The sequence below is a fragment of the Ailuropoda melanoleuca genome, chromosome 6, assembly GCF_002007445.2.
Source record: "Ailuropoda melanoleuca isolate Jingjing chromosome 6, ASM200744v2, whole genome shotgun sequence".
In the NCBI taxonomy this organism is placed as follows: Eukaryota; Metazoa; Chordata; class Mammalia; order Carnivora; family Ursidae; genus Ailuropoda; species Ailuropoda melanoleuca.
In genome coordinates, this window is record NC_048223.1 from 14,339,549 (window position 1) to 14,352,664 (window position 13,116).

The 13,116-nt window shown below is 40.1% G+C and overlaps 1 protein-coding gene across 2 annotated transcripts in view; it reads right to left on the reverse strand.

The window, feature by feature from the left end:
• Positions 1-6,951: 6,951 nt before the first annotated feature.
• LOC100468106 (inhibitor of carbonic anhydrase) overlaps positions 6,952-13,116 on the reverse strand; it is a 32,313-nt gene continuing 26,148 nt past the window's right edge. For both annotated transcript variants that reach the window (XM_034661979.1, XM_034661978.1), the window contains exons 13-16: positions 10,215-10,279; positions 9,499-9,683; positions 8,005-8,191; positions 6,952-7,165 (exon numbers count right to left, since the gene is read on the reverse strand). In XM_034661979.1, coding sequence (XP_034517870.1) covers positions 7,131-7,165; positions 8,005-8,191; positions 9,499-9,683; positions 10,215-10,279 — 472 coding nt within the window. In that variant the 3' untranslated portion in view covers positions 6,952-7,130. The remainder of the gene's footprint in view (positions 7,166-8,004; positions 8,192-9,498; positions 9,684-10,214; positions 10,280-13,116) is intronic.

The following is a 13,116-nucleotide window of genomic DNA, read 5'->3' on the forward strand; positions in this document are numbered from 1 at the left end:
CTGTACGTGACTTTGTGCTCATCAGGGTAAGTGTGCTTTTAATCCCCTTTATCTGTTTCACCTCTTACCCCACCCACATCCTCCCTGGCAGCCATCAGTTTGTTTTCTATATTTAAGAGTCTATTTTTGTCTCTTTTTTCTTCTTTGTTAATTTGTTCATTGTTTGTTTCTAAAATTCCACATATGAAGTCACATCATATGGTGTTTGTCTTTCTCTGATTGTCTTATTTCACTTAGCATTATACCCTCTAGGTCAACTCATGTTGTTGCAAATGGCAACAACTCATTCTTTTTTAGGGCTAAGCAATATTCCATTATACACATGCACACAACATACTTTTTCATTGGGTTGCTTCCGTATCTTGGCTACTGCAAATAATGCTGCAATAAACATAGGGTTGCATGCATCCTTTCAAATTAGCCTTTTCATTTTCTTTGGGTAAATATTCAATAGTAGAATTACTAGGTCTATTTTTAGTATTTTAATTTTTTGCAGAACCTCCATACCATTTTCCACAGTGACTGCAACAATTTGCATTCCCACCAACAGTACACGAGCGTTCCCTTTTCTCCACATACTCGCCAACACTTGTTATTTGTCTTTTTAATTTTAGCCATTCTGACAGGTGTAAAGTGGTATCTCACCATGGTTTTTGATTTGCATTTCCCTGATGATTAGTGATGTTGGGCATCTTTTCATATGTCTGTTGGCCATTTGTATGCTCTTGGGAAAAATTTCTATTCCTTTCTTCTACCCATTTTTAATTAGATTATTTGGGGTTTTTTGGTGTTGGATTATTTTGTTTTGTTGATGGTTTCCTTTGCCGTGCAAAAGCTTTTTATTTTTGTATAGTCCCAATAGTTTAATTTTGCTTTTGTTTTCTTTGCTGGAGGAGACATATCTAGAAAAATGTTTCAATAGCCAATGTCAAAGAAATTACTGCCTATGTTTTCTTCTAGGAGTTTTATGATTTCAGGTTTCACATTTAAGTCTTTAATCTATTTTGAGCTTATTTTTGTGTATAAGAAAATGGTCCAGTTTCATTATTTTGCTTGTAGCTGTCCATTTTCCCCAGCACCATTTGTTGAAGAAGCTGTCTTTTCCACATTGTATCTTCTTGCCTCTTTCTTCATGGGTAGATTGACCATTAAGCATGAGTATTTTTTTTTCTTCTGAGCTCTCTATTCTATTGGTCTATATGTCTATTTTGGTGCCAGTGTCAAACTGTTCTGATTATTACAGCTTTGTAATGTAACTTGAAGTCTGGATTTGTGATACTTCCAGCTTTGTTCTTTTTTCTCAAGATTGCTTTGGCTATTCACGGTCTTCTCTGGTTCCACACAAATTTTAGTATTATTTGTTCTAGTTCTGTGTTAAATGTCATTGATATTTTGATAGGGATTGCATTAATCTGTAGATAGCTTTGGGTAGTATGGACATTTTAACAATATTGGTTCTCCCAATCCAGAAGCATGGACTATCTTTCCATTTGTTTCTGTCGTCTTCAAGTTCTTTCATCAGTGTTTTATAGCTTTCTGAGTACAGGCCTTTCACCTCCTTAGTTAAGTTTATTCCTAGGTATTTTATTATTTGGGGTGCAATTGTAAGTATGATTGTTTTCTTAATTTCCCTTTCTGCTGCTTCATCTCTGGTGTATAGAAATGCAACAGATTCCTGTATATTAACTTTGTATCCTGGTATAACATTATCTGACACTAGTATTAAGCTAAAGATAAGTACTGTAAACTTTGGAGAAGACATTAAAAAACAAAATAAAAATAACTAAAAAAACCAGGATGCCTGGGTGGCCCAGTTGGTTAAGTGGCTGCCTTCAGCTCAGGTCATGGTCTCGGGGTCCTGGGATGGAGTCCCGCATCGGGCTGCTGCCTGCTTTTCCCTCTCACTCTGCCTGCTGCTCTCCCTGCTTGTGCAATCTCTCTCTCTCTCTCCTGGCAAATAAATAAATAAAATCTTTTTTAAAAAGAGCTAAAAAGCCAATACAGAAGATAATGTAATGCTAAAAAACACTCAAGCCAATAGAAGGCAGAAAAGAGGAAGAAACAAAGAATAGAGGAAACAGAAAACAAATATTAATAATTACATTATACATAAATGAACTAAATACATCCTTTAAAAGGGTAGAGGTTGTCACACTGAATGAAAAAAAGAAATACCCAACTTTATAAGAAACCCTCCTTAATATAAACAGATGGATTAAAGTCAAAGAATGGGAAATAATATTACCAAGCACACACCAGTCATAAGAAAGATGGAGTGATCATATTGATTTTCAATGATGTAGACTTAAGAAGTATTACCGGAGACGATAGGGACATTTCATAATAATGAAGCAGTCAATTCATTAAGAAAGCCTAACATCCTGGGGCACCTGGGGCGCTCAGTCGGTTGGGCATCTGCCTTTGGCTCAGGTCATGATCCCAGGATCCTGGGATAGAGCCCAGCATTAGACTCCCTTCTCTGCAGGTAGCCTGCTTCTCCTTCTCCCTCTGCCTGCTGTTCCCCCTGCTTGTGCTCTCTCTCTGTCAAATAAATAAATAACATCTTTTAAAAAGAAAGAAAGAAAGCCTAACATCCTAATATGTGTACTTAACAGAACAAAATAATATAAAGCAAAATCTGACTGAAGTGGAAGGAGAAATGAGCAAATCCATACTTACAGTTGGGGATTTCAATTTTCTTCTCTTGGCAATTAATGCAAAAAGTAGACAAAAAATGAGTCAAGATGGAGGGTTTGAACAATAGCATTAACCAGTTTGACCTAATTGCTATTTATAGAGCTACACTACATATTATAGATCTACACGTTATAGAACTACACCCCCAAGATACAAACTACATATTTATTCCAAGCGTACATGGAACAACCACCAAGATAGACCATACGCTGGTCATAAAAAATTAATAAATTTATGAGGATTGAAGTCATATAGAATATAATCTCTGGGGGCGCCTGGGTGGCACAGCGGTTAAGCGTCTGCCTTCGGCACAGGGTGTGATCCCGGCGTTCTGGGATCGAGCCCCACATCAGGCTCCTCCGCTGTGAGCCTGCTTCTTCCTCTCCCACTCCCCCTGCTTGTGTTCCCTCTCTCGCTGGCTGTCTCTATCTCTGTCGAATAAATAAATAAAATCTTAAAAAAAAAAAGAATATAATCTCTGACCACAAAGGAATTAAATTAGAAATCAATAACAAAAGCATACCCAGAAAATCATCAAGTATTTGGAAATAAAAAATAACTTTTAAATAATAAACAGATCCAAGAAGAAATCTTTGGAAAATTAGAAAAAAAAATGTTACCCGAATGATAAAATATAACATACCAAAATTTGAGGGATGCAGCCCAAGTAGTACTTAGAAGGAAATTTATAATTTTAAACGTCTATATTAGAAAAGAAGACTGTTCTAAATAACTGATCTAAACGTGTACCTTAAGAATCTAAGAACAAAAGCAAATTAAATGAAAAGTAAGTAGAAGAAAGGAAATAGGGCAAGAACAGAAAATGAGTGCACCTGGGTGGCTTAGTCAGTTAAGCATCTGCCTTTGGTTCAGGTCATGATCCCAGGGTCCTGGGATAGAGTCTCGCATTGGGATCCCTGCTCAGTTGGGAGTCTGCTTCTCCCTCTGCCTGCCCTTACACCCTGCTCGTGCTCTCTCTCTCTCTCTCTCTCTCTCTCTCTCTCTCTGGCGTGCTCTCTCTCTCTCTCTCAAATAAATAAAGTCTTTAAAAAAAAAGAAGAGAAAATGAGATAGAAAATAGGCAAATAGTGAAAATTAAAAAAACACAAACAAAAGTTTGTTCTTTGAAAAGTTCAATAAAATTGATAAAGCTATAACTAGTCTGCTAAAGAAAAATGAAGAGAGGAAACAAAAATTACCAGTATAGAAAATGGGAGAATAGATAGCATTATACAACTTATAAATATTAAAAGATAATAAGGAAATATTTTGGACATGTTTATGGCAAAAATAGACAATTTAGATGAAATTCCAAAAAACACAAATTTTACAGCTCTAGATTTTCACTGGGTCTTCTTTAAGCCTTACACTTTTTTCTTTGTTATGTTCATGTTTTCATTTAAATCCTTGGGAATGTTTATAACAACTGTTTTAATGTTCATTGTTTGTATCTGATAAAGGGTTAGTATCCAAAGACATTCTCAAACTCAACACCCCAAAAATGTATAATCCAGTTAAGAAATGGACAGAAGACATGAATAGATATTTTTCCAAAGAAGACATCCAGATAGCTAACAGAAACATGAAAAGATGCTAATATCACTCATTATCAGGGAAATACAAATCAAAACCATGATGAGACACCATCTCACACCTGTCAGAATGGCGAAAATACCAACACAAGAAACAACAGGTGTTGGCCAGTTTGTGGAGAAAGGGGAACCCTCTTGCCCTGTTGGTGGGAAGCAACCTGGTACAGCCACTGTGGAAAACAGTATGGAGGTTCCTCAAAAAGTTAAAAATAGAACTACCCTATGATCCAGCAATAACAGTACTAGGTAATTATCCAAAATATACAAAAATACAGATTAGAAATGGTTCATGCACCCCAATGTATATAGCATTATCAACAATAACCAAAATATGGAAAGAGGTTAAATGTTCATCAACTGATGAATGGATAGACAAGATTTGGTACATATACACAGTGGGATATTCCTCAGCCATCAAAAAAATGAAATCTTGCCATTTGCAACAACGTGAATGGACCTAGAGTGTATTGTGCTAAGTGAAATAAATCAGTCAAAGAAAGACAAATACCATATGATTTCAGTCATATGTGGAATTTAAGAAAGAAAACAAATGAACATATGGGAAGGGGGGGGAAAAAGAGAGAGAGAGGGAAACAAACCATAAGATACTCTTAACCATAGAGAACAAACTGAGGGTTGTAGAGGGAGGTGGCGGGGGAGGGATAATTGGGTGATGGGTATAAAGGAGGGCACTTGTGCTGAGCACAGGGTGTTATATGTAAGTGATAAATCCCTGAATCCTGAAACCAATGTTGCACTGTATGTTAACTAGAATTTAAATAAAAATTTGAAGAAAAAATTTTAAAAATCAAGTCCATTGTCTAACTACCATCATGTCTTCAGTTTTTAGGTGTGTGGCGTTTTTTTTTTAAGTTTTTATTTATTTATTTGAGAGAGAGTGGGGGGAAGGGGCAGAGGGAATCTCAAGTGGAATCTTAAGCAGTCTCTGCTCTGAGCATGAAGCCCGACACAGGGCTCCATCTCATAACTCTGAGATCATGATCTGAGCCAGAATCGTGAGTCTGGCAATTAACCGATTGAGCCACCCAGGTATCCCTTTAGGTGTGTTTTTATTGGTTGATTTTTCTTCTGACTCTGAATCACATTTCATGCTTCTTTGCATATCTGGTAATTTTTGCATTTGATGCTGGATATTATGTATGCAACATTTTCAAATATTTATAATTTGTTGTCTTCCTTTAATGCATTTTGAGGCTTATTTTAGAAGGCCGTTAAGTTACTTACAGATCAGCTGGATCCTACCAAGGCTAGTTTCACTCTCAGGTCAGTTATAGAGCAGCCCTTAGTCTACAGCTACTTTATTTATCCTCACATCCAAGGCCTGACCTTCAGTAAAATCCTTAGGTGTTCAATTAGGTCTCTTCACTCAGGTTATAGTAGGAACACAATTGACTCCTAGCTCTGTGTGGGTGGTGGGAATTGTTCAGCTTATAGGTCTCTCACAGTTATTCTTTGTCTAGTCTGATGGATTTCAATTTCATTCTACACTCATGCATATTAGTATTTCACCAAACATTCAAGGAGACTCTTCTATAGATGTCTTCTGTATACAAACTCCAGTCATCTTGCTTCCCCAAGCTCTTATCTCTGTTTCCACAACTCAACATGACAGGCTTTCTTGGGTTCCCCCAACCTGTGCCATCATCTGGAAACTTCTTCCAGGCAAAAAGTAGGGTCATCATTCTGCTTACCTCTTTTTTTCCCCTTCTTTCAGGAGCTGGAGTCATGTGCTGCTATTGTCCAATGTTTGAAAACAGTTGTTTCATATACTTTGTGCAGTTTTTTAGTTGTTTATGGAAGGAGGGCAAGTCCTGTACTGGTTACTCTTTCACAGGTAGAAGCAGAAGTCCATACTCATAAAACTAACATTTAACAATATATAACTTAGGGTCCTATTCAATATTTACTGAGGCACTACCATAAACTTCAGTTGTGGTAATACTAGATATGGCAAAATCGCTGATAAGAAACTGATTTAAGTGAGTGTAAACCATACTTTCAGGAAGTTGACTGTAAAAGGGTAGTAGGGTTAGATTTTTGTAGAAAATTTAATGTCTTCCAATTAATCTGAGTCAGGATTTTTTTTAATTAAAGATTTCATTTTTTATGTATTTGACAGAGAGAGGCAGTGAGAGAGGAAACACAAACAAGGGGAGTATGAGAGGGAGAAGCAGGCTTCCTGCTGAGCAGGGAGCCCGATGTGAGGCTCAATCCCAGGACCCTGGGATCATGACCTGAGCCGAAGGCAGATACTTAATTGCTGAGCCACCCAGGTGCCCCCTGAGTCAGGATTTTTATTCCACTTGAGGTTATGAATTTTAAGTGTTCAAATATATTTTTAAAATATACAAACTCATTCCTTATTCTCTGTTTTTATTATGTAAGTCCTTGATACTGCACACACTGATGCTTTTTTTTTTTTGCATACTTGTAATCACCACTCAGACTCCCTTCAGACAGATTTATTGCTTAAATTCTATATAAGTGATTCAACTCTTGGGTAAAATAAAGAATAGGGAGGGAAGATGAGCTAGTCTTGTACAGTTCTTTTAAAAAGTACAATTTAATAGATATTAAATTTAGAAGCATAACTCTAGTATAAAGACAGTTTTCTCCCCTCAAAAAATCTGAGGACATATAATGAAGTTTTCTGAACAGACATAATAATTTTTATTCATTTTAATTTTTGTATCAGTTACAGCACATAATTACATAAAACATCTGAGGTTAACAGAGGCCCACACGCAGACAAGTGAGGATGTGACCCCACCATGTTTGCAGTCATCGAGCATCTCTGTGGTTGCCCACTTTGATCAGTTTTTAATATACATGGAATGTACAGGCATCTTGAAGTTCTGTGAAGCAAAATATAGTGAAAGACTTTCAGTTACTTTCTGTGCTTTCTAAACACATTTCTGTTCTTGTTTTCTAAAAGTAAATGCTAGGTAATAATATATTTTTTTAATTCTCTCTCTCTCTCTTTCTCTCTCTCTCTGACTGTATCTCCTAACTGACATCAGTGCTATCCTTAAATACCTACATTTTCCTTTCCTCCTGTTCTCATCATCTCCAACGCACAGTACAATTCAACAAAAATTCAGGCACACTCCCAGCAATTTGATTATCCCAGCTTTAATTTTATTTCTCCTACTTAATCCTTTCTGAGGCAACTATACCATTCTAAAACACACACACACAATACGCCATTCTAATGCATAAGTATATCTAAAACTAGAAAGGGCACACTATAGTGCTAACTTCACTTTGTTTCTGTTAATATTACTTATACATTTTACTTAAAATCTTTGAAAATTGATAGTCTATTAGTGATATAGAGGGGTCATTTCCCAACCTTCTCCCTACACTGAAGTGCTCACCCATGTGTACCTTTTCATTTTGTTAGGGGAAAAAATGGAAATGCACAAGTAAACAAGTTCAGTTTCCAAATGATCTCAATTGCACTCTCTGTCTCCTTCAAAGGATTGGGTCTTTTTTCAGGTAGTCTCTTATACTGTCGTCTAATTGAGTAGCCTCTCTGGTAGGTCTGCATCCTCCTGCAGGGCCAGGAGCAAGCCTTCTCCATCTTTGTGCTCCTATCAGTACTGGCCCAGGGCTTGGCACACGATGGTCCTTAATACAAACATAGTCACCTTGACCCCCATGGTATTGTTCCTCAGTGTTTTATTCTACTCACCAGAGTGTAAGCATTGTCCCATGTTAGCAATCGCCTTAAGATACTCTGGTCCTAAGTATTTTCGATAAGTTGTTTTATCCTGAAGGTTAGCCAAACATGCCGTGTCATCGCTGAAGAGCAGGTCCCTAGTTGAGGATTGAAACATCTGGAACATCCTGTATTCAAACCCATCTCTTCCAAAGAGCTCCTGGGTCAGACAGATAGACAGACACAGAGTGAACAGCAGCACCAGGCAGCACCGGGTTGTATATTCTGCCTCAGAAGATCTAAGTCTGCTGCATTGCTCAGCTCCAGCCCCTGGGAGACCTGGGACACAGCAACAGTTTCAGAGGCAGTTTCAGAGGCACCATTAATGGCAAAAAGCATGGCCTCTGCGTTCAAATCCGGCCCTAGCTTTTCCTTGTCATGTGACTTTAGGAAACTTTTTTTCTGAGTTCAGTGAACCTCAGTTTACTCATTTGTAAATGGAGATAATTATGTAAAGTAACTGCTAAATTAATACTTCAAGTTTTGTGGCCACTGCATCACAATTCTGCCAATCACTGCTGGATATTTTCAGCTTCCTGGGTCATACTACCTGTCTTCCACTGCTCAAAGCCCTTGCTGCCTTGCCTCTTCTGTTCTCTAGATCTGCCCCAGGCACCTGCCCATTTCCATCTCTTCCTTCCCCTCCTCTCTTTTTCTTTGTTCAGCCCCCTAGAGCCAAGGGGGCTGCTTGCCTTTTGGGAGACACATGCCTTCAAGAGTCCCTGACCAAGAGCCCTAGGTTTTGCCAGTTCTCCCTGGGTTGTAGTCCTCTAACTGGGATGCGTGGGCAGCATATGCTAAGACATGGATTACTCATATGGGGCTCTTCCAGCAGTGGGGTGTATGAGTGCGAAAGGCAGATGAGGCTTTGGGTTTTCCTTAAGATCATTCGATTTAAGCATCCAGCTAATTCATAGCCGTTGTTGGCTGCCTGTAGAGGTCATGAGTTGTCTGAATGTTGGCTCTTGAACTTTCAGGAAGCCTAAAACAATGCTCAGCCTGTGCAGGTTCAGTAATGCACTGGGATCCACCCTAAGTCAGGTAGAGTAGCTTCCATTTTGCTTTTGCCACATATACCTCCTCACCCTAGTGTGAAGGGCACTGAGCCAACTCCCTTATTCCTGTGACAGAAGAAGAAAGAGACAACTCTCATGGAGGAACTGAACAAGTTCTGAAGGTACCAGGAGTCTGCTCAGAGACGCAAGTGAGTCTCAGGAGACCCTTCAGATATTCATGTGTCCAAGGCTTTTTCAGTCAACTTTGATATCCTAGACAGCCCCAGAGCACAAAGTGAGCATCGCCACGAGCTAGCTTTCTGCTTTCATCAGAGGCAGAGCTATGGGAATTGAGTTCTACTGCCCAGGGAGAAAGGGTGTGAGACTGGGCTGGGTGTGCCTGTAAGTTCTGCAGGTGACCTGAGTGCTCGGTTAGGGTGACTGTGTGGAAGGACCTCCTGTGTGCCCATACCTGTTGATTGAAGAGCATTCTGCGAACAAAATCTGCCTTATCCTTCCTTGAGACCACAGCATGATTCGGGACCATGGCCAGGTGGCAACTCTGAGCTTCAGTCACAGGCTTCCTGGTACCATCGAGGCACAGCAGCTCAAAGTCTTCCTGCTTCAGGTCTTTAGCCCATGCTTCAGGGTTCTTTCCTGGGGAGAAGGAAGGTCAGTCAGCCACAGCTGACAGCTTTGGTCAAGGTGCCCTACCCAGGGGGATGTGACCAACCACCAATGTCTGGGAGAATCACAGAGACACAGAAAAATGAAATACTAAAACTTCAAAAATAAAAGAGAAGAAAGAAAAAATGCATAGTTATAAATTCATAGCCTTTCTGGTTAGTGACTTTTCAGTCTTGTTAAAGGCAAAAATTTCTTAAACAGGCCTGAAAAAGCACTAGCATGAAAGAAGATTGATAAGTTGAACTACATTAAACATTAAAATGTCTGTTCATTGAACGACATCATTAAGAAAGTGAAAAGGAAAGCTTTTCAGAGAGAAACAAGATATTGTCAGTACATATAGCTGAAAAAAACCTGTATCCAAAATATATAAGGAATGCCTATAAATGAAGGGAGCCAGCCATGCTTTAATAAACTTTCCCAGTTGCCCAACTGGGGAGTGACTTCCAGGGAGAGACTCAGTTTTTCTCCAAGGGAGGAAATGACAGCACAAGCACATACCGTCAGTGTTCTGGAAGACTGTGCTCTCCTTCACAAAGGCCACATCTCCCTTTTCAACCAGACACCTGCACAGCAAGGGTCAGGTCAGTGAGGAGCTCCAGTGGGAGTAGGAGGGAGAGACGCCCAGAGGGAACCACCGGGAGGCTCACACCCCCTACATCTGAGGCCACTGGGCACACCTAACTGACCACATCCACACATGCAACTGTAACAGTCAGGCTGACCCTGAGAATTAGAGGGGAAATGTAATAGAAAAAGAAACCTGCTTATTTTATTTCTATTGTAGATAACCACTGTTTGGCTCCTTATTTAAATACAGATCGGTTTCTCCAGAGGAGATGCTTGTGTTCTCCTATTAACAGGAATATTCAAGGACTCTCATATCCATACGTCTAGTCAGCCTTAATGATCCCTCGTGAATGTGCATCACTAGATATGTGTTCACACTTAATCCCCAGAAGAATGTTTCTCTGTGTTTAAGGTCTATTCTGTTTGAGAAATGTTGAACACATTAACAATCAGTTCTATGACATCCAATCAGTTGGCAATTGACATTAGTGATTCATTATCAGGAGTACCTCTCCAGTTTTCTCTTTCTCCTAACTTCAGGTCCCTCTATACTTAGCTAGGATCAATTACTCCCATTCAATCTTCCTAAGCTCCCTTTGCCCTATTTCTTTCCTCTTCCTGCCCTTCATATAATCCCAGTCCTGAATAAGCATGATGGTCTGCCTCAGGTGTATCTGCACCTCAGCAGGGAGGCAGACCAGAGACCCTCCTGATCATTAACTCCTCCTGGGCATTCCCGCTTTCCTCACTCTACTCTAGATCTGTGGTTCTGGATGTGTGGGCTGGGATCAGCAGCGTGGGCACCAGCTGTGAACCTGTCAGAAATGCACATTCTTGGGGCCCCACCCCAGACCTATTAGATCAGAAACTTCTGGGGGTGGGGCCCAGCAATCTGTGTTTCAACAAGCCCCCTAGGAGAATCTGTGCTCTAGTGGTGAGAATCACTGTTTGAGACAGCCACCTCCCCATTCCATAGAGCAATGACTAAAATATTTTCCAAATTCCCCCATGCCTCTGTCTCTCCACAGACCCTCTCCCCAACACTCATTTTGACATGTGCTCCTGCTTCCCAGAGAAAACACAGATATCATTACATGGGCTTTCTTCCAGCCTCCCTCTGCCAAATCCGTCACTCAAGTCTCCAGTGCTCTTCTCCTGCCCTCCAGGCACAAGGAAGGAGCAAAGGTCTCCCTCTCCATAAAAATGTCCTCCCCAGGTGCCCTACATCCCATCCCTGCCCACACTCTCAGGCACCTTCTGATAGTTATCCTCTTTCTCTTATGTAATTGGAGACTTTCCCCATTCACTGGGCTCTTTTTATCAGTATTTATACTTCTTTTCTTTTTTAAAAAACAATAATCCCTGTCTTGATCCTACACTCCCCTCAGCAATGGACTTCCCTCCCCCACTCATCCAAACACCTAAAAGAAATCTTTGCACTTGCTATCAACACCCCTTCACACCACCCTCACTGACCCCTACTAGTCAGCTTACGGGATTGACTCATTATTGAATCTGCTCCCACCAGACCCAGGGGCCAGTTCGCCACACTCATTTTATTTGATCTCTCAAGTTCATCCTTTCCCCAGTTTGAAATGTTATCTTTGTTATACACAAATATAATGTGTCCATGTATAAGTCTTTGAAGTCTAGTCTCTTCCACTAATTTGTCACTCTTGCACACAAACCCATCTGTACTGATCATAGTATTATAGTATTATATAATATTATAATGTAATTTTTTATTTCTAGGAAAACAAAATTCCCCTTGTTTAATTTTATTTAAAAATTCTTGACTCTTATTTGGTCTACCAAGCGTTAATACTTTGAGAACTGACTCCTTTCCCCCATCCCCCCAATCCCCCTAGTCACAGTGGAGGCAGCTAAAAGTTTACAATGCAACTTCGCTGCATGAGTTGTGTGAACATGAAGTTTTCATTGGAACTGGGCTGACAATCCCATCTCCCAGGAATTGGGATGAATACATTATGGTCTGTGCTTAACTGCTTCTTTATAACTGAGAAGATGTAATAAGGCTAGTCACAGACATTTCCTTCCATGTAGACTGAGAAATAGAGAAAACCCTCCTGCAGGGAAAGTAAATGAGGCATCTCTCTTCTTCGGAGAAGAAGGAGGAGGAGACGGAAGGAGTAAAGGAAGAGGAGGAGGAAGAAGGAGAAGAGAAGAAGACAAAGTAGAAGGGGGAGAGGAGTGTGTTCTCTTATGCTAAACATTCATTCATTGTTTATCTGGAATTCTAATTCAGCTGGATCTCCTAAATTTTATCTGGCAACTCTCACCTTAAAGTATCTTGGCTGACTCCTGAGGCTCAAGTCTCATGCCTTCTAAAGAGGAAGCTCCTTGGGTTTTTTCACTTTCAACAAAGGAATCTTTATTCATTTTATTAAAGGAAAAAGACATTAAGCAAGTAGATAAAATATGTAGTATTCTAGAGCATGAAACGTGCTAAAAAATAATAAAGCAAGAGAGGGGGATATAGAGAAGAAGAGAAATGGGAAGTCGCTGGAGAGGGAAGTGAGATCAAGAGAGATTTTACTTATCTACTGATGTTTAAGATGAAAAAAACAGCAACATGTGTGGATGGGAAATGACCCAGTAGAGAAGAACCTGCGATGGCGCAGGAGCAAGAGGGGAGAAGTGCCGAGCAATGCCCTTGGACAGCCTGGAGGACAGGCTGGTGCAGGCGTGGGACAGGGCTGAGCTAGGAGACAGCCAAGTGGTCCACACAAGAGGAGGGAGGGTGGCGTCTGTGGGCACAGATGCCACACATGGGTAGATGTGACAGTGGGATGTTGTGGCATTTCTTTGGATT